Genomic DNA, 22,385 nt, shown 5'->3' with positions numbered 1-22,385 from the left:
GCAGTCTGCTGAGGTTTCTGGCAAAATCCCACAGCTCTCCAAATAAGGAAGCCTGGCTGCCCTCTTGTTACACTGTTGGGTATGCCTTATAGCGCAGACTAGCTCCCTAGAGGGAGAGCTGCTCCTTGCCTGCTACCTAATATGCTCATCAGGGCTTCTCACTGCTCATTTGCCATTGGTAGCATTTCTTGCTTTTGCCATCTCTTGACTAAGGAGGACGCTAAATTAGATATGATATCCCTAGAGTGACCAGAGAAAATGGATAAAGTCTTAAACAGCCCTGTCCAAAATATCACAAGCACTTTAACCCAGCTGGTTGTCAAAGGAGTTTCTTGATGGTACCTGAGAGGAAGGCTGGAAGTGTCCATGAGGCTTAATTCATTCTGACTTTTATCAATCACAGAGACATATAAAATAGGTAAAAGCATACACTGTCTCATGCATACACATATGATTATGCATACAGAACTTGGAAATTATGAAAATTTGATGCACAAAGATGTCATTAGGGAGCTTTTTCTCTGGAAACACACTCCACAAAACACAGGAAAAAACAGCAACTAAAAATGGGTGAAAAATTCAAAGAAAAGCTCTATAAGACATTGTTACAAAACCTTAGAATCTGCTAGGGGTAGTGCCATGCCTTCATTCCCAGTACGTACTCAGAGAGGCCGAGACAGGCGGATCTCTATTAGTTTGAGGCTAGTCTGGTCAACATATTGAGCTCTAGGCCAATCAATATTCTATATTAAGACCCTGTCTCAAAAACATACAAACAAAACCCCAAAACCAAAATCAAACAACAACAACAACAAAAAACCAACCAGGTACAAACAAACAATAAAACACACCAAACAAAAAGCTCTCCAGTTTACAACAGATTCAAAGCTGAAAGACAGAAGCTATAGCCTGAATTATTGGAGTCTGCTTTTACTTATGATAGTATCATGTACTGTGACTCAGAACCCTTTCAGGAGAGCTATCTGGGGCTTTAATTGCGATTTCCCTCCTTAACTGACTTAATTGAAATGCCCCTTCTCTCAGTCTCAGCCTGCAAGTCCCACGGAAACCCATTTCCCACCTTTGACATAGCTATGACCAGACAAATAAAAAGGCTTACTCGGAGTGTCTTGGCAGTCGGGGAGGGAGATGCTGGGGGAGAATCAGACTGAGATTTCCTATTCCGTGTGAATTCCTTACTTCGTGTATATAAAGAAGACATGGTTCACGGGGATGCAGACAGACACCCAATCTCTGGATTCTTCACACACACAGCTGGGAACTGTTCCTGTAGACTATTCTTACAGAAGCTCTCCTTTTGAGTTGAGACAAGATGACTTTGAATTGAACCAAACAAAGGATAAAAACCGTCTTGTAAATTATAGCCTTGAGCTCTGAACCAGTCCACAGTTACAGAGTCTGAGAGTCGTGTCCCATCAATATTTCAGTTCAGCTTCAGGCACAGGTGTGAGCAGTGGAAGGCATGTGCCACAAGCCTCCATTCATGCCTAGACCAGATCCTTGATTCTCTCCACAGGTTGCTTCGTACTCAGGTTGGCTCTTGAATAAATCCTGAATCAGGGTTCCCGACGACTCCAGATTAAATCCTAGAGGAGTTCTGGATCTTGCTGCAGATGAATCTGGGGACAAGTACTGTCACTTTATCCAGAAGGAAGAAACACAAGTCCTCCGGAAGTCACCCTGTCCTCTCTTAGGCTGATCCCACTGGGCTATAAGAGTTTGAACTGCCCTGCTAAACTCAGGTTAAACAACGAAACACAAAGAAGGAACTAAGTTTATGAGAAGGAAGCAGTCTGAGGAAGTCAAGCTGTCCGAGTCCTTCCAGACGAGCTGCCTCTGCTCTGAACAGTCAGAGTCATAGCACATCTCTCCCCTCCCCTCTTCTATTTTCTGACATTCCAAATCCCCATTCGCTCAGCCAGGAATGCTGGAGAGTAGCCAAAGGCAAGGATTCACTTTCAACCCAGAACTTGGTTGCCACTTGTAGAAGGAAAAGAAAGCCGCCAGCTTCTAGGAATGGAGGCTGTGGGCATGCCTAAAGGCGACCCCACCTCCTCCAGGAGTTACTGCCCCAGAACAGAGAGCAGCTGCAGAGACTGATTTCTCTAAACACTTTTTTTGCATACGAGAATGGTGATTTTCAACTCTCATATCTCTCAAGTAACAAGCCCAGACAGAAATATGAAAGTGCCTTCAAGCCTTCTATGTGCAGTTTTAATGCCCTGTCATTCTTGCATTGTGAGAAAAGCCAGCAGTTTCAAACTCTGGCCCACTGCACAGTAAGCTCTGTAGACCAGAGATCTTATTGGCTAAGTCTCTATTAGAAAATGTGGCGTTTCTTAAGACACCACAATCAACAAGGGAGAAGATCTGAAAGTGGCAGAAAGGGGGAGAAAAACAACAATTAACAGGTGACAGTTTTGAAACCAGGATGACAGGACTCAGCAGCACAGAGAGAATTAAGAGTTAACAAGAAAGGAATTTCTTTACTGGGCGTTGAAGGAGTTTGGATTTGGCCTTGAAGAAACATCTCAAATTTAATCTCTTGCATTCTGTTGTCATCACTACACTGTCCAACATTTCTAAGCCAATGGGTTTATCCACAAAGTAACAACTCACTTCCCTCCAGGCTCTTGGAAACTCTATCCCACCTTCCCCTTTCCACATGAAATTTATACTTTTTTCTCCTTAAATCCTTCCAACTAATAACTCTTCTGCCTCGATTGTTGTGATATCTTTTTTATTCCAAACACTAATTTTATGAAATTAAATAAGCAAAAGTGATTGTCTACTTGGGGGTTAATTTAATGAACACAGTTTAAAAAGTATTTACAAATAAGTCATGATTCATTTTTCAATCCGAAAACAATTCCTTAAGATTTGTTAATCCTATAACGGACTAGAATTATAGGCTCCAGCTTAAAGGCCAATTATGAGAATTCTTATCTGCGAATTTTTGGGGACATTTATTTTGTCTGTGTCTGTGTGGGTGCACATATGCCATGGTGTGTGTGTGTGTATGTATGTGTGTAAATGTAAATCAGAAGACAACTTGGGGGAGCTTTTTTTTTCCCCTTTCACCAAGTGGGTTCCAGGGATTGAACTCAGGTTGTCAAGCTTGGAATTAAGAGTTTTTACCTTATGAGTCATTTTATTGATCCCCAATCTATGGATTTTATATAAGATATATTATATATCTTACATAGTTAACCCTGTCAATATGTTAAATGAACATTATCATGGTTATACTATTTTTTAAAGAAACAGTAAGAACAACTCAGCCACAGTTTCTGGACCTGTTTCTGTAAAGTTTATATAGTAATTTCACACTTACTAGCAATTGGGAAGGACCATAAGCTCCCTTTATTCTTAAATGGCTATTTTATTTCTTCTCATTTATATCATATGTCTATTTAAGGAAGTGCTAACATTGACAAATTCTTTTATATTGTTCAAAGTGTTCCCATAAATCTGATGTTATCTTCTCTCTTCAACCATGTTGAAAAGTACATTGTTATATTATCATCTAATAGACGAGGAAACCCAAGCTCTAAAAGGTCAAATGAATTGGCCAAAGAGACGCAACCAGCAGAAGTGAGCACAAACGGCACTACCAAGGGCTCAGCCCTTGCTGATTCAGCTGAATAAAAGCTGATGTGAAAAGACCTACCTACCAATCAAGGCCTTTAAGAAAACCGCGGTCTTAAAGGCGATGTTAAGACACTCAGGAATACTTTAAAGTCTGGACCAGCGACAACTTCTCCAGAAAGCTGTATCTAAGCTCTCTCTTCGTTTACGTGCTCTTTTGTATATTTATTTTTCTTTAATTTTGCCAAAAAGACATGTATTCTCCCTTTCAGGTTAAAAAACCACGAAAGTAAAGCATCTTTCCTATCCCAGTGAAAAGACTGGAAGGAAATGTACGCAGCTATAGTTATACAGAGAACCTAGTTTTAAGGCCTACACCTTTGTAGTATCATTTTTAAAGTATGGACTCAGAGGCAAACAATCCACCTTGGTCTCCATACTAGCCAATCTTAAATTTTAACGTCCTTGCCAAGAACATTGATGATGGATGGCATAGTCACAGTTTCCCTTAAGCCTCATCATGGGGGTGTTTGATTAAGAACTGCTCTCCTTTTTGCCTCCTCAGGCAAGAATTCTTCAGTTGCTAACTCAAACTATTCTTTCTCCAATTGAGTCAGTAACCAAAAAGCCTGGTCAGAAAAATCCCAGAAGCAGACTTCATGAGCAAAACTCTGTAGAAGACATTTGTTTAAAGTAGAACTTAGCTCAGAGAGGCGGGACAAAATGGTGGACTCATCTGTTCTATTTCTTTGGGGTTTTTGTTTTGTTTTGTTTTTATTTTATTTTGAGACAGGGTTTCTCTGTGTAACATCCCTGGCTGTTCTGGAACTCACTCTTGTAGACCAGGCTGGCCTCAAACTCACGGAGATCCGCCTGTCTCTGCCTCCGGAGTGCTGGGATTAAAGGTGTGCGCTACTACTGTCTGGCTGTTCTATTTCTTCTAGCTAAGATAAAAAAAGCAAGGGGTTGATGACTATAAATGAATTAAGAGCCCCAGGTAGTTAGTTCAAAAGTCTCTAACTACAAGAACAAGCAAAGGGTTTGTGTTTGAGTTGACATAAACCAAATCTGAAAATAAATGAAAACCCTTATAGGGTGAATCCTGATCAGAACTCCCATTGATTGAGTGCTCCAAAAACTTAGAGAAAAATTAGAGAATCTGACATGTTTTCTTTTTTTCCTTATTATTCAAATCAAGAAAATGAAATGCCATACTTTATTTATTAATTTTTTTTTTTAGTGACACTTGGCAGACTGCACTCCTGGTGATGATACCCAGCAGTGAATATGCTCCCACTGGGATGATTAGTTTTGATCATTAATGAGACATAGTCTTGAGTCATCTGTGAAGACAGTCTCAATGAGGATCTGTTTGCCAGAGCAGGCCGGCCTGTGGGATGTCTATGAGACTGTTTTGACTGTAACTGATGTAGGAAGACCCAGCCTAAATTGAGTGGCACCATTCCCTAGGTCTGGGTCCTGGACTGTCATATAAAAGAGAAAGTGAGCTGAGCAATAGCAACCATGCATGTATCTATTTCTCCTTGTTCTTGACTGTGGATGTGATGTGACTAATGTTTCAAGTTCCTATCACCTTGATTTCTCTGCTATGATGAAATGTAATCTGGAATGGTAAGCTAAAATAAACACCCTTGCTCCTAGTTGGCTTTTTCCCCAGGGATTTTATCACAGCAAAGGAAAAGACACCCATCATGGTGCACTGTGCAGAGACAGTATGTGGTCTTCACAGTCAGACACCCCTGGATGGAAGTTACACCTCTGTGCAACTCTCCGACATGGTCAGAGTCTCTAACCTCAGGGAGTTTTATTTGGGCCACTTCCAAAATAGTGAACTATAATGTGGAGTTACATGATTTAGGGTTAATATACAGAAAATTAATCAAATTGTACCCAATATAACCATACTAAATACAAGGTAGTTATCACAAAAAAAAAAAACCTCTTGGCTGATATACATATGCATGTGTAAAACACATACAAAACTCTAAATAAAATTACGAGGAAAAAGTCTAAATACTAGCTTTCACATTTTATGCTCTTGTTTTTATTTTTTATTTTTATTTATTTGGTTATGTTTTTTCAAGACATGGTTTCTGTGTTGCCCTGGCTGTACTGAAACTCGTTTTGCAGATCAGGCTGGCCTTGAACCCATAGAGATTTGCCTGCCTCTGCCTCCCAAGTGCTAGAATTAAAAGTATACCTTATCACCACCTGGTTTCTATTTTATTTCTTAAAGAGTGATCTCATTTTAATTATGTGAATGTTTGCACATGATCACGTCAGTGCACATGTACACGGAGGGTAGAGGTATCAAATTCCTTGGAGTTGGAGTTACAAGTGGTTGTGAGCTGCTAATGTGGGACGCAGGTCCTCTGGAGAAGCAGTACCCACTGTTACTGCTGAGCCATGTCTCTAATCCCTGCTCTTGCTTTTCTTCAAGCCAGGTAAAAGGCTACTATTAAAGGGGCAATAGAATCTCTTCAAGTATTTACGAAAGAACGTTTCCCCCTGCCTAACTTATTTCTTGGAAAGTAGAGTCCTGGAATAAAAGGAGGATATGGTAATGAAGCCATAGTCTGGTATTGTCAGGGGACTGCATTTACACAGGACACTGAACTAAAAAGAAAATGTACTAAAGATAATAGGAAGTAGGTCCTCATTGTTTTTTTTTAAGATATAAATATGAAGGGGAAAAAAGAAAGCTGGAATGACTTCTGCGTTTTTGTACAGAATTGAAAGTAGTGATATGGTTCATGATTTTCAGTATTGATAGTTAAATGGAAATGTGTGCGTGTATGCATTTGTTTGCTTCTGCTTACTAAGACGGCCTGGGAAGAGCGACACCCTGCCAGCATGCGGAGACTAGCACCCAGATTGCTGCTGCCAAGTGCTACTTCCAACTAAAGGAACAAAGCTCCTGGAAAAGTGACTAATCCCAGAGCTGGGGAAGGAAAAGAAAATGAACTTGGGTCCCTAAATAACAAGAGGACACCAAAAGTGTGTTATAAAAGGGATATATGAACATCAAAAAAATTAAAAGTTAGCCACTGAAGAAAATGGGCATCCATGAATATACACCAACATAAAGAAATGAACAACAATAAAAAATAAATGAGGAAAGTTCTTTTTATGGTAAAATGTAGAAAAAGTGATGAAGTCAGAAAAAAGAATCACCCGTTTTTAGAAACTACCATTGTAAAATTAGTTCAGAAAAGAAAAGTAATGAATCCCAAAGTAGTAAGTAGTTAAAGTGGATGAGTGAGTGACTTTTACAGGATCCTAAAGTATTCCTTTGTAACACATTTATAAACCATTAAAGAGCAAAAGGAACTCTGCCACGGAGAAGCCTGGCATATGCCATCTTCATCTATTGGTCAAAGGTAGCACCACAGGACAAGCAGTTTGAAAAGAAAAGAACATATAGCATCATTCCTGTGACCTCATGACATCACGGCGGAAACACACAGACTGGTTCTAATCACGGTGAAACACCAGATACACACAGTATGACTGGACTCTTACCTTAAACTTCAATCAAAGAAGGGCACACTAGGGAGTAAAACTCGGTGAGTTCATGACTCAGGTTTGGGTTCTTTTACTAGCAGGGACATTGTTGAGACAATTGGTGAGACTTGGATTTGGTCACTGCATGAAGGGAATAAGGAGTTTTTTGTCACCAGGTGGTGGTGGCGCACACCTTTAATCCCAGCACTTGAGAGGCAGAGGCAGGCGGATCTTTGTGAGTTCAAAGCCAGCCTGGTCTACAAAGTGAATTCCAGGACAGGTTTCAAAGACACACAGAGAAACCCTACCTCAAAAAAAACAAAACAAACAAGAGTTCTTTGTCCTATGTAGTATTTATGTGGCTTGAAATTGTTTCAAAACAAAAAGAAAAAGAGTCTAGTTCTTTCATCTTACTGGGGTGGGAAAAGAGGACAAAGGGAGGCCTTGCCTCCAGAGAACTCTTAAGAAACAGCTTCTCATTTCAGAGGATTCTAAGATGTCACAGAACTGGGTTTCTCAATGCAATAGACAACCATTTGGAAGGGTACAATGATTATAATTTAAGACTTGTTAATAGGTCATAAATCAAGTTAGTGGCTCATAAAAGTGATAAAAAGTGAAGCAGACCAGTAAATTCTGAATGTGTTACATAGGATTGTGCTTTTTGAATCTGTTGTTTTTGTTTATATATGTACACAATATATACTGGATCATAATGTAGAATGCATTTCATATTCAGTTATAGCAAAAAGTTTGAAGCTGATGGTGTGAAGACATTGACATAACCAAAAAATCAGCACAAATCTTTTGCTGATGAGAAAAGCAAGAACAGTTCTTAATCTAGCACAATACAAGAACAGCCATCAACTCTCTGGGCTATTGAACTGGCAAGGGGTATGTGCTCTGAAGAAAAACAAACAATATCACATCTGATCAGTTAGGCATGAAAGTGGGACTGAAAGTCACTACTTCCACATCCAAATGTGAGATCTGATGGATATTATCATGAGGCAGGAGAATGAGGATATTATGGTGGCCACTCAAGCATGGAGATTCAAATGCAGTCTGCTAATATTTATGTGGTACATGACATGAAGATTCTCTGAATGTCATTAAAAGTGTTTTTGGAATAGAGTCTGACTTGTAGCCCTGGCTGGCCTCAAACTCAGAGATCTGCCCACCTCTGGAGTACTGGGATTAAAGGCGTGTGCCACCTGGGTTGGCCTTGCCATTAAAGGCTTTAACCAGAGGAACTTGTACTTACCATCCTATCAAGGAAAGAATGTTGGGAATAACAACTCACTTTTCTAAATTATGACAGATGATACCCAACCAGCTGACAACTCACAATCAAGGGTCATTATCATATGAGGGGGACAGCACAGTTGCCTGTCTTCAGTTTTCAAGCTTTACTTAGGGAGGTGGAAGGAAGGGTTTAAAAAGTATATATAATTAAAAAAAGAAAAGGGGGTGGGAAGATGGCTCAGCAGTTAAAAGCTTCTGCTGTACAAGCCTGATGACTTAGCTCAACCCTAAAAAGCCAGCTGTGGTGGTGCCACCTGGAAACCCAGCACTACTACTACAGGACAGGTCCTACGATAGACAGGAGAGCTGGCAGGAAGCTCATGGCCAGCAGCCTGGATCACATTACACAGCAGCAAAATAAGAGGGTAACCTGCCTAAAAACAAGATGGAAGGCGAGACGTGACCTCCCCATTCATGAACATGTTTGAGCAAGCACAGGCACATACACAGATATACACAGAAACACAGACACATATGCGTGATGTGGGATTCCCCTCTGTATGCTACGAATATGTTTTATTACTACTGGTTATGAAAGAAGCTGTTTCAGCCAATGGCTTAGTAGAGTAAAGTCAGGCAGGAAATTCGAACAGAGATATGGAGAGAAAGAAAGTAGGTGAAGTCAAGGAGATGCCATGTGGTCGCCAATGCAAGTGGCCAGCCAGAACCTTTCATGTAGGCAACAACCTTGTGGTGATTCACAGATTAATAGAAATGGGTTAATTTAAGATGTTTAAGAGTTAGCTAGAAATATGTATAAGCTATTGGCTAAACAGTGTTGTAATTAATGAGGTTTCTGTGTGACCATTTTGGGTCTGGGCAGCCGGGAGTATCCACCTACACACGTGCACATGCACACGCACACAGATTCTCACTAACAGAAAAGGAGAGCAGAATCAAGTTCTGCAGGGCCTGTGACAGCTCTGTCACCTCTGGAGACGTCAGAACTGAGCCCAAGCTACTGAGTTGGTGGCAGTAAGTTTTAGGTGACGGTACTCAGAAACTAGGCCTAGTCCTAGACTCTTCCGAAATAGCTTCCAATCTGAAACTTAATCATCTAGAACAGTGCTTCACAACCTGTGGATTACGGCCCCTTTGGGGGTTGCATATTAGGTAGTCTGCATATCAGATATTTACATTATGATTCATAAAGTAGCAAAATTACAAAGTAACAATGAAAATAACTGTATGGTTGGGGTCACCACATGAGGGCTGTAGCATTAGGAAGGCTGAGAACCATTGGTCGAGAGATACACCTACTTTTGATAAATTCTACGTTTGGTACAGTGACAAAAGAATTCCTTTCCATTGTGTTTCTACTCTGCTGCAGCAAAACTATGGGAAAGTCCCCTAGAAAAGGTGAGAGCAGCTTCCAGACCGCAAAGGTCTTCAAGGCCCAACTGGGACCCCCGACAGTTTGGTAGACATTACCTCATCTTTTGAGAATTTTTGGCAGCTTCCTGCAAATTAACTTTTAAGTGACTTAGTTGGTAATAAACTGAGTTCATATAATACATGCATTTTAGCTTAGATTTAGGGAAGTGATGAGGAGTCAAATATTACCAGTCAAGAATTGTAATTTGAATAGTTTACCCTTTCTTTGAAGGTAAGAAACAGACAGAGAACAACCATTTTCAGGCCTGTTTATGAATATAAGGATCAATGGATAGGTTTTATTTTTCATTATCAACAGGCACTTCTCTTTCATTAATCCAATCTAAGAACTATTAAAGTGTTTGCTCTCCACGCAAAGTGCCATTGGAGGTGTGCAAAGTGCTTTACAGTATGCCTCCTATCTCCAAAGAGATTCCAGAGAGTCTTAAGATTCTTTGCAGCTGGAGTTTCAGGAGGCTGAGAACTGAAATTGGGTCATCTTTCCAGGTCTTCTATACATTGATACACTCATTTCTGAGCTTACACTAAGCAAATAATCTGTTTTTGGTTACTGTGGTTTAGCTGAAGTGCTGGGGCTTAGTACTCAAACACTGAGTGGCATTCCCAAGCCTAAATAAGTTATTTTGTTGTTAATTTTTAACTTTTTTTTTTCAAGACAGTGTTTCTGTGTGTAGCTTTGGAGTCTGTCCTGGAACTCACTTTGTAGACTAGGCTGGCTTTGAACTCACAAAAAGCAGCCTGCCTCTGCCTCTTGAGTGCTAGGATTGAAGACATATGCTACCACTGCCTGGTTTAATAAGTTGTTTTTAAAGTAATTCTAATGGCACAGAGCCCAGTCAGAGCGCCTCAGTGTAAGAGCATCACTCACTGGTCTGTGTACTTATACTGGCATTTTATTGCTAGGTGTCTAGAAAGGCTGCAGATAGTGATTGGGGGATGAGGGATAATGAAAAGTTTTTAAGGGAACAGGTTCTCTGTCAGTTTCCTCTTTCTATATTCTCATTTTAAATATTTATTTTTATGTTATGAGTGCTTTGCTTACATTTATGTACATATACCACATATGGGCCTGGTGCCCACAGAGACTATTGGAGTTACAGATAGTTGTGAGCCACCATATACATGCTGGAGACAGAACTCTAGTCCTCTGCAAGAGCAGCAAGTGCTCTTAAGCACCAAACCACCTGTCTCTCCAGTTCTGTTTTCCCATTTTAATCCTCTGCTTTGGTTCATGTGCCATGAAAATCCTCCCCTTTGGCAGGACAGGGAGATTAGTGACGATAGCACACAATTAACAATGACTCCTACACAGGCGCTCTTAGGTGAGAAAAAATAGATGAGGGATTTAATCACAAAGCGAATCTCTTGCCCTTCTTTCTCCTTTGACAAGAGTCGCTCTAGGTTTGGCTTTACCACACGTGCACGGAAATGAAAAGCAGAGATAAGCAGGTAATTCTTTCAATTTAATAAAGGAATTCTGATTGTATTCTTTATGAAAAGGCAATAAAAACTAAAAAATCAGACGAAGAAACATAACCACTGAAAAGCTCTTATGCATTCTGGTGGGCTGTTTGGAGTAAGGGGAGGAGACAGTGTCATCTTAAGGTATAAGGCAGCCACAGAGAGAAAAAGCAAAACAGGAATTACAAAATTGCTCAGATGAAGCTTAAAAATCTTTTACCTCACGCATGTGTGTGCACACACTCTTGTTTACATACATGTAGATGTGTGTGAATGGGTGTGGATTTGTGTGTGGATGTGCTGGTTCCCTCTCCACTGAACCCAGACCTACACACTAAGAGGCCAGTCTGGTCAGACGGCTTTCCAGAGTCCTTCTGTCTCCGTCTGGAACTACAGGCAGGCCCCATGTCCTCCTAGCATTAGCATGGCCTCTGGGAATGGTATTAATGTCAGGCACTCTAACCACTGAATCACCTCCTCTGCCCCATAATAACTTTTATTTGTCTACAAAACATTACCAATTTTGCTGTCATGAAGTTAAAAAAATCATGTCCTAGTGTTACTGTGTAAGTTTAAATCTCAGGAATTTATTTAATGATAAGAAATTATAAAGAAAAGTCCTTTAAGAAAAACCACCCTGCAAACTTGCCCTGGAATTGGATCGTGAGGGGGGTGTGTGTCAGGCAGACTGGCTGACCAACAAGCTCCAGGGATCCCTCTGTTGGCCTACTCAGCAGCTCCAGGATACATGAGTATATCACCACACCTGGTAGCGGCTGCTTCTTTTTTTAACATGGGTGCTAGGAATCCAAACTCAGTTTCTCATGCTTACCCAGCAAGAATTTTATAGACTATACCATATCCCCAGGCCTGAGTCTCATGTTTTGTAATTAAATTTACATTTAGCAACAACTTAGAAAGGCAAGCATTTGTGAGAAGCTACTCCCCCCCCCCCCCATGTGAACACAACACTTTCTTCCCCTTTCACAAGGTCTTTGGAAGCCCCACATACAAAACAGCAGTAAAGTTGGAAGTGACAACTCAGAATCTGGGTAGGGGTTTTCAAGGGAGAAACAATGCTTACCACAGAGATGAGCAGAATGTGTGAGGACATCCATTGTCTCAATGACGGGAAATAGTACTGTTAGGAATCTGTTTAGGTCACTATCAGCCTGAAAGATTTGGAGACTGGACCTCATCCTCATCCTCAAACAGCCTGCAAGCCAAGAACTTTAACGACAGTAGTCTACAGTTACTAATTGTAGTCAGAAGAATACAACTTACATCTTCTCTCTGGTACTGGTTGAAGATATAAACTCCTTTGAGATTATTATTAAGAAATAATTATTTTTTGAGACAGGCTTTTATATAGCCCAAGCTGTCCTCAAATTTGCTGAGGGTGGCCTTGACTAGATATTTAAACCTGGCTCTCAGGCTATGAACCTTTGTTCTAATAAAGAGCAAAGACATACCACTGGCCTTTTTGTAAGAGTCAAACCAAGCAGACCTTTCTACTAGGGAACAGGACGAAGTTCCTCAGGAAAAACAGCGTAGAGCGGGTCTAACACCTGCCCAAACAGCAATCAGCCTGTATCCTGCTGGTCATTGTCTACGTCTGTCCCTTAAGGGTGCTCTGCTCTGTTGGTCATCATCCACTTTCACCCTCACACTTCACTGCCATACCCAAATCTAAATTCTGCCTAGTCTAAAGGCTTTTGATTGCAGTCACAAGGACTAGGGGAGCCAGACTCAGATTCTGGTGACATATTGGTATTTAGGAGGTAAGTTTGGAAATTTGCATGTCCTCTGTACTGTAGACAGACCCTAATAAAGAATTAGCCTGCCAAAATGCTCATGGAACTCTGATAGGAAAAAAATTGCTCAAATTGCTTAGGATAAATTTATTCTTTTTGATAAAACTAAAAGCAATGAAAGTGGTTTTTTTTTTTTTTATTTTAAATGGGGTTAAGGGGCTAGAAAGATGGCTCAGAGGTTAAGGACACTGAATGCTCTTCCAGAGGTCCAGCAACCACATGGTGGCTCACAACCATCTACAATGAGATCTGGTGCCCTCTTCTGGCATGCAGCCATACATGGAGGCAGAACACTATATTGTATACATAATAAATAAAATCTTTTTAAAAAAAAGCATTTAAAAAATACAATTGGTTAAAGAGTTCAAAAATACACATAAGTGCCAGTTGGTGGTGGCGCACACTTTTAATCCCAGCACTTGGGAGGCAGAGGCAGACGATCTCTTGGAGCTTGAGGCCAGACTGGTCTTCACAGCAAGTTTCAGAACAGGCTCCAAAGATACACAGAAAATCCGGTCTTAAAAAAACAAAAAAAATACACTTAGGTAGCTTAAAAGTATATGACTCAAACCAGGTGGTGGTGGCACACTCCTTTAATCCCAGCACTTTGGAGGCAGAGGCAGACAGATCGAGGCCAACTTGGTCTACAGAGCAAGTTCCAAGACAGCCAGGACTGTTACAAAGTAAAACCTTGTCTTGAAAAATGGAAAAAAGTATATATTGGGCATGGAGATGCTCAATAAGGGCACCTACTGCCAAGCCGATAACCTGAGTTAAATTCCCAGAGCATGCAGGAAGACAACCAGCTCCCACAAGCTGTCCCTTGAGCTTCATGCTTGTACTATAGTGCTCAGGCATGCAAGTGTGTGCAAACACACATAAATTAAAAAAAAAAAAGAGAGAGTATCTCTTTAAAGTGAATGATTTACCTGAGACTTTTTTTTTAAAAACCATATATATCTAGAAAGGCAGCTTTGTGCTGCCCAAAATTTATGAGATTACATTTTAAATCTACCCAGCTTGTAAGAGGGGAGAGGGAGGAAGGGGAGAGAGTGGAGAAATATGGATAGCTCAATAAAAAAAATCTACCCAGATCATCATACATACATACTTCAAGTCACTGTAAAAGTCAAAGAAAAAGAAGTCTTAGTCACTGTTCTGTTGATGTGAAGACACAACACGAGCGATTCTTAAGAAAGAAAACATTTAACTGGAAGCTTGCTTACAGTTTCTCAAGTTTAATCCATTATCATCATGGCAGCATGCATGGCGCTGGAGCAGTAGCTGAGAGCCATATCTTGATCCACAGGCAAAGAACAGAGAGAGGGAGAGAGAGAAGTGGGGGAGACCAGGCTTTTGAAACCCCAAAGCCCATCTCCAGTGACACACTTCCTCCAAGAAGGCCACACTTCCTAATCTTTGTAATCCTTTCAAACATTTTTTCACTCCCTGGTGACTTAAGCCTATGGAGGCCGTTCCCATTCAGTACTGAATTACAATCAGGAACAGCTTTAACTTGGTGTGTTGTTCAATGGTGGATGCTTGTGCAGCACATATAAGACCCTATGTTAGACTGCTGCCCCCTCAGTGCAAAAAATGCACAAATAATCTGAATAAATCTATTTTTAGGACAAAGACATCTGTGACAAGTACTTTCTATTATAATCTCTATGTCGGCAAAGTATTCTGCCAGTTAAAATAGTCTGAAATTTAGGCTCACGTGTTTGATGACCATGAACTTCTGGAAAGTGAAACCTGTAACCTAAAGTTATAGTCACAGAAGCATTATAACCTGGGACTGAAAAATAAATTGCAAATTCTATTTAAACTCAAGCTCCAAAATTATCATTAGCTTCATTTAATTTTACATTTTGTTAACTGACTTGAAAGCTTATAAGTTTGGCCAAAGCTCCATGAGGTTAGAACAACAATTAGAAAATGCAGTGTTTTAACAGAAGCCTCCTGCTACAGTTAACTGGTATGCACCCTCTGCTTTGTTAGCTGTCTGCACGCAATGCTTTCTCTCCCTGTTCACATATGCTACAACAGCTAAGTGGTAGAGAGTGTATCTAGCACACTCAAGGCTCTGAGTTCAATTTCCAGTATCAAAAAAGAAAGAAAGAAAAGAGAGACAAATAAAGTAACAATCACCTAGATCTCCAAGCAAAAGCAAAAGTAAATAAAGACGCTACTGTACAGCTACAGCTGGGCTTACCTTCCAATTCCCCAAACTCTCTTAAGCTCAAATGACCTTTGCTGAGTCAATTAAATGCTCTAATAGTCCCCTTTTCCCATCCTATTTCCACTGAAGATCAGTGTGCGCTTCCCTAGGCTTTTCTCACAGGTTAGAAGCTTTTGTTCTGGCTTTAAAAACATGGCTGTTCCTCTGGAGATGATGCAAATGTTTCTACCTGCCAGCCACACAATATATACCCATTATCCTAACCTTTCGAAGGTCAAGGCAGGAACACTGTGAGTCTCATGCCAGCCAGACTGAAACACCACCACATTTCCTACTATTCCTGAAGTACAGAGAACACACCCAAACAAAACTAAACCAAAGCCCAATACACCTCAGTCATCATAGGAAAGAAAAGTTGAAAAAAATTTTCCAAGTATTTCTGATATTTCCTGAATATTATGGTTCATAGGAAGTAAAGATCACTCTGTGTACATTCTTTAAAAGTTACATTTCAACCCCACATCATAATTCAGAAATAACACTCCTTTAGCCAGCCATGGGGGAAAAGGGAAACAATTCCCAGAGTACGTAAGTTAATGGTCCTGTCAACTCTCTTCTTCCCACAATGCAAAGCCAATGTAATTCTATGTAAATACAGTCGTGCTGAGGCAAGCACTTGCAGAGTGTGAGAGCTACACATGCATTTCTCTAAGAAACACCACGTGAGAGCTTCATGAGGCATGGTCATGTTTGTGGAAAACAGGACCAATGTGGGAATCAAATCAATTAGAGTCCTGGAGGCTGCTGTTTAGCTGCAATAGAGGAAAGAATTGAGCTTCACGATCCCTATGGCACAATACAACCACATACTGTTCTCTCTGAGTACAAAGGTCAGGCAGAAGCTAATCCCTGAGTGAAGCAGGCTCTGTTCTAAGCAGCATGCATGGTGCAGCATGCCATGTTATCACCTGGGAGGGTTGACAGGGGTGATGGAGTTATGATCATGAGTCAATCTTTGCATGTTTAGTTAGCACTATATTCTAACAGATAGAGGAAAGAGCAAATAACTTTTCCACACCACAGACCATATGTATGGTCACAGTAAGTACCCAATGTCCACCAACACAAACTGAATTCTGGCAATGGAGGTCTGCTATTAAGCACACAGAAAGGTGAGCACAAAGTCCTAGGTTCGATGTGAAACATATCACCTAGGAATGTCAAATGTCAGAAAGGACTCTGTGTTTGTTTCTTGCCTCCTTTTACTGTTTCTAAATAAGCAATAATCAAGACAAGCTAGTGTGGACTCTAGTTTTCTTCCTCCTTACTTTTTTGGTTTTCGAGACAGGGTTTCTCTGTCACTGAAAAGAATGCTGCTCACTCTATAGATCAGCCTGGCCTTGAACACAGAGATCTGCCTCCCTCCACCTCCTAAGTGCTAGGCTTAAAGGCATGCTCCACCAAAGCCCAGTTTAGTTTTCTTCTTTTGAGTCACCAAAATAGTTTCTTTAAGTAGTATTGTTCCTTGAAGGCTTGATAAAATTTGCATTGAAATAGTTCACACATTTCTTTAAAAGAAATCAAAAGTAGCAGGCAGCTGATTTTTAAAAAGGTAAGAAACTTGGGGCAGCAGCAGACTACAGTACAAACCTGTGCACATCCTGCCACTGCTCCCATAAATGGTCAGGCTGAACCAGAGCAGATGGTGCTTTTCCTAGCCCATGAAGAAACAGTGCCGTCAGCAAGGGTTTGTCATGGCACCGACCTGCAGTCCTGCGCCTGGAAGCCAGCCATCAGCATACTGGAAAGAATGCTGCAGTGGGAACTCACGCACTCATTTATTTTCTACCACAAGGCATTCCACAACTTAGGTTGAACCACACCCCCTTGTAGGGCCCCAGGTTTTCATCTGCAAAATAGAGAGCTGGGCTGGAAAAGTGTGCACAGCACCCTCTGAACTGACTCTCTGTAACGTCAATAGTTTGGGACTTCATAAATTGGCTTACTCCTCCATTCTTCAGTCTGCCAAATAAATAATTTTTCAGGTAAAGAAAAAGCCCCAGACACTCCTGAAATCAACCTTTAAGTCAGGTGGACATCAGAATCACCACATACTTAGCTTTGTTCGCTCACCAGTCTGTAAAGGCACAATGTAGGAGGTTGGGTGAAGTTCTACATAGATATATGCATAATCTACAGTTTTGTTTTTAAGATTTATTTATTTTTATTTTCATGTGTATGGGTGTTTTGCTTGCATGTATGTCCATGTACCACATGCTTCCAGTACCCCCTGGAACTGGAGTTACCAACAGCTGTGAGCTGCTATGGCTGTTAGGATTGAATCCAGGTCTTCTACAAAGAGTATCCAGTGCTCTTAAGTGTCTGTCACTGGTAGTTGGGAAGATAACAGGAATAGAATAAATAAACCCAAAACTGACTTGATCAGGGTATAGATGGAGGCAAATTGAGATGCATGCAGCAACACTAGAGGACAGAGGAAATATATGTGTGGTTATGTGAACAGAGATAGGACAGCAAAGAACAGAAACAAGAGTGGGTTAGAAATTAAAAACAGTGTATGAAGTATGTAGTGTGTTGTGGGTCAACCTGAGATGTACTTGTAGCACATCTCATGCAACCCTCACAGTCCTTTAGAGATAAATTGAACAAACAACTAGACATTGAAAGACATCTGACCATCCACACCACTGTATGTGAGACAGTGAGTTGCATCTATCATGCTACACGGTGTGAACACATATGGTACAAAGGGAGGGAGTTCACTGTTCAATAGTTCCACCTCAGCAGAAAAAGTATCCAACAGATTTCTCACTTAGGGCTCAGGAGATAGCTCAATCATGAGAAGCATGAGATCTGAGTCTAGATCCCCAGAACCACATAAAAAGGCAGGTATTTCACAGATAGTAAGAGAGGTGGCAGTAGACAGGCAGATCCCAAGGGTTCACTGGCCAGCTTGTCTCGCGCATTGGTGAAGTTCCAAGCCAATGGGAGATCTGTCTCAAACAAAAGGTGGAAACACCTAAGGAATGACAACCAAGGTTTCCTTTGAGAACTGCACACATGTGCATGCATGCATAGGTGCACACATGAACACACACATAAAAGCAAAAAACAAGCAATTCACATTCAAGTAATAAAGAGGTCATTGAAGCAATCTTCATTTTCATGGGAATCTTAATTAAGTTTCAGAACTGGATTTATGTATTTACAAAGATAAATTACAACAATAACAAGGGATTAAAGAACATCCAGAGAGCCGGGCGGTGGTGGCACACACCTTTAATCCCAGCACTTGGGAGGCAGAGGCAGGTGGATGTCTGTGAGTTTGAGGCCAACCTGGTCTACAGAGTCAGTTCCAGGACTGACTCCATAGCTATTGGGAAACCTTGTCTCGAAAGTCGAGAGAGAGAGAGAGAGAGAGAGAGAGAGAGAGAGAGAGAGAGAGAGAGAGAGAGAGAGAACATTCAGAGAAGACAGACCATATAATAAAAGTCAGTCATACCAAGTGTGGTGGCACATGTCTGTAATTTCAAGTCTCAGCAGGTTGAGGCAGGAGGATAAAAAGCAACAAGGCCAGCATGGGATATAAGTGCAATTATATTATATCTATGACTTTGGATCTGGTTCATTCAATAATATTTTATCACTAATCTTTATCCTATTTATATTTGTAACTCAGGTTTTTTTTTTTTAAGTCTTGCTTTTGTTTTTGAGACAGTTATATGAATTTCACCAGGTAACTCTGGTTGGTCTGGAACTTGCTATGTAGACCAGGCTGGCCTTGAGCTCACTTGCTTTTGCCTCCTGAGAGATGGGATTAAAGGTGTGTACCACAACCTGTAATTCAGTTTGTTTGGGTTTTAAAAATTTTTTTACTAGTGTTTTTGGTTGCATGTATGTGTGAGGGTATCAGATCTTGGAGTTACAGACAGTTGTTAGCTGTCATATGGGTGCTGGGAATTAAACTCAGACCCTCTGGAAGAGCAGTCAGTGCTCTTAACCTCTCAAATCCCCTGTAACTCAGTTTTGATGGCTATGTTATATTGAGCTCTAGTCCAAGGAAAGAGCCCTAAATGGCTTGTGGCAAAACAAACTATGAGTCATTGGTATTTCACTGCATGAATAAATCACTGTTGCCTTAACTACTGCCAGAGTGCTGGACATTTAGGTTATTTCCAATTCTTCTACTATCATAAACAGCTAACTGGACCAAGTCTGTTTATTCAACAGTGTCTAACAGTTTTCTACACAGTAAATACTCGAACTTTCCGAGGATGACCAAGTATTTAGAGATAAGGATATACAATACACCTTGTAAAGTTCTATGCATAAAGAGAGTTATCTGTAGCTATACCTGCATGACTATTTCCTAAAAATACATTTCCATCAATAGTAATTCTGGATCAATTTCAGGCTTCTGTTACTTTGACAGTGTACTTCCCCAGAGAAATTAACTTGCATTCCCAAACACAGAAAATGAGGAGGCCAAATTTGCTATATTCACACCTAAATCCTTCAGTCTTTGTTACAATTAGTTTTAAAAGATCTTTTTTAAAGAAAAAACGAAAAAACCTCTCTCATAATTTTAATTTATGCTTTTTTTTAGTGAGGTTGAAAACTTTTTATGTTTATTAGCAATTCTAAAGAGACTTTCTTTTTGTTTGTTTGGTTTCTGTCTNTTATTTATTTATTTATTTATTTATTTATTTATTTTCCTGAGACAGGGCCTCTCTGTGTAATCCCAAGTGTCTGTGAGCACTCACAGAGACTCACAGAGATCAGCCCACTGCTAACTGAATACTGGGATTAAAGGTATGTGTTACCATACCTAGTCCCCAGAAACGATTTTCTAATGGACACTACACTATAAATCAAATTTGCTCCTTGAAGCTCAGCTTTGGGTAAAAACCCTTGGTACACAATATTTTCAGAAAGAAAATACTGAAAAAACAAACCAAGAACAAAAGAAAGTACTTTACGGCACTATCTAAAGACCTAGTAGGGAAAGGCGCATCCACAGACAAGCTAGGCTACAACACACACTTTACTCATAGCAAGTGGGGGGGTTCAAAACTTCCTCTGCCCGACTTTTTAATGATACTCATCTGTTATATAACTTTATTTGTGAAATATTTCTAGAGTGATGATGTAAGTAGGACGGGAAAGGCTGCGAGGATAAGATTCCCTTAATAGTTCTTCGAATGCTTTTCTTTCAGAGCTGTATTAGGGTTCTGTAGTAGAACAGAGCTGACAGGACGGCTCTCCCTCTCTCCCCTTCTGTCCCTCTGTGTGTGTGTGTGTGTGTGTGTGTGTGTGTGTGTGTGTGTAAATATATGTGGGATTTTTAAGAGTGGCTTACAGGATGTGGCTCAGGTAGTCCAACAATGGCTGTCTACCAACGGAAAGTCCAAGAATTCAGTAACTGCTCAGTCCACGAAACTGGATGAGCTGGTCTTCAGTAGTTGCTGGAATCCAGAAGTAGGCTCTAATGCCAGTGAAGGAGTAGACTTGCCAGTGAGCAGGCAAACAAAAAGCAAAATCTTCCTTCTTCCATGTCCTTCATATAGGATTCCAGCAGGTGTGGCCCAGATTAAAGGTGAATCTTCACAACTCAAAAAATCTGAATTAAAGGTGTATCTTCCCACCTCAAATGATTTAATTAAGAAAAATCTGTCACAGGTGCACCCAATCACTTGGGTTTTAGTGAATTCCAAGTGTAATTTTAACAAGCAAGAATAACCACTGTGGTCCGGGTGTCTGTGCAGGTACAGTAAGAATCTCTAGAGCAGAAGTGAAGCACCTAGGTCTGCACTGGTGTTCCAGATATTAGATCATGGAGGCTCTGACCTACTCAGTGATTAGTTCCTTGATTCATTCATAGGATGGTATTGCTGGGAGGTGGCACAAAGCAGCAAGCGGGCCTAGTTGGAGGAAATGTAGTCATGTCCTCGGTGTCACAGCTGTAACTGGCCCCTTGTATTTACCCTTCCTCTGCTTCACTGCCGCAGTCCTACTGCCATGTTGTTTAGCCTCTAACAGGGATCAGACGCAAAGAGCCAAGTGAGCACACACTGAGCCTCCTAACGTATGTGCTAGCATGTTGTCACAGTTTTAAGAAAATAATAAGCACAGAGGTTTATAGACTGCCAGTCCTGGACTAGGCTGTGAACATGAAGGGCTCTGTAACCCTGAGCTGGACACAGACAGGTAAAAGCATAGCGAGATAAACAAAAAGGAGGTTGGCCTAAAGAATTTATCGACACTGGGGACCTGACTAACATTTCACCCCACTCAATAATCCAATACACAAGCCCTTCCCAACTGTCAGCCTAATCTGGAAATGCTCCTCTGAGGTACAAGCATGCATGCTGTTCATTCCTTCAGGATAATCTTAGAGGAGAAGGTAAGAATGTGGATCTGTCATCTGTTCTCAACAAGGAAAGGAAGCAGAAATGTGGCGGAGAACTGTTAGCCCAATGACACAATCATCAGATCTGCTCAAACTCAATAAGGGGGGGGGGCACCCTGTGTGCAGGAGCAGATGTGTGTAAGCCAGAGTGCTCATGTGAAGGACAGCTCTGGGTGTCAGTCCTCACCTTGCACCTTGTTTGAGACAGGGCTTCTTTGTTGTTCACCGCTACATGTGCCAGGTTAGCTGGAGCCAGGACTTCCGGCTTCCAGCACCACAGGCATGCTGGGGATTACTGATGTGGGTTCTGGGGATGTGAACTCAAGTCCAGATGCAAGCACTTTATTCACTGAACAAGCTCTGTAGCCCAGAATTGTTTTAAAGAGTACACTGTCTCGGAGGTCTGCCCATAAAGCAGACTAATACAAGGCTATTCACATTAGAATACTGATCAAAGTCAGATGAGTCAAAAAGGAGGTGTCATTCTGTGGTGGTCTCCCTTTCTGCTCCACTCCAACTGCCCTCATAACCAGCAACCTCTCCCAGTCGACAAATCTACTGGATGCCTTTCAGACCTTACACTCTGGATTGGATTCATAGGACAGCCAGTAGCTGTATTTCTTTATATACAAATATATATAAAGTAGCCACTACTTTATTTCTT

At 40.9% G+C, this 22,385-nt stretch overlaps 1 protein-coding gene across 7 annotated transcripts in view; it reads right to left on the bottom strand.

Annotated features, from left to right (window-relative positions):
• The window catches only part of Ppp1r12b (protein phosphatase 1 regulatory subunit 12B), a 207,720-nt gene that overhangs the window by 46,394 nt on the left and 138,941 nt on the right, over positions 1-22,385 (bottom strand). Inside the window, exon 1 of one of the 7 annotated variants that reach the window (XM_050147579.1) lies at positions 1,121-2,100. The exons of the other annotated variants lie outside the window; for them this stretch is intronic. Coding sequence (XP_050003536.1) covers positions 1,121-1,222 — 102 coding nt within the window. The 5' untranslated portion in view covers positions 1,223-2,100. Of the gene's footprint in view, positions 1-1,120; positions 2,101-22,385 lie in introns of those variants that run through there. 7 annotated transcript variants of the gene reach the window in all.

Source organism: Alexandromys fortis, unplaced genomic scaffold (assembly GCF_014885135.2).
Source record: "Alexandromys fortis isolate MF-2015 unplaced genomic scaffold, M_Fortis_MF-2015_v1.1 scaffold_58, whole genome shotgun sequence".
NCBI lineage: Eukaryota > Metazoa > Chordata > Mammalia > Rodentia > Cricetidae > Alexandromys > Alexandromys fortis.
Note: the sequence above shows the minus strand (reverse complement) of the source record. Positions and strands in the feature narration are given on the sequence as shown.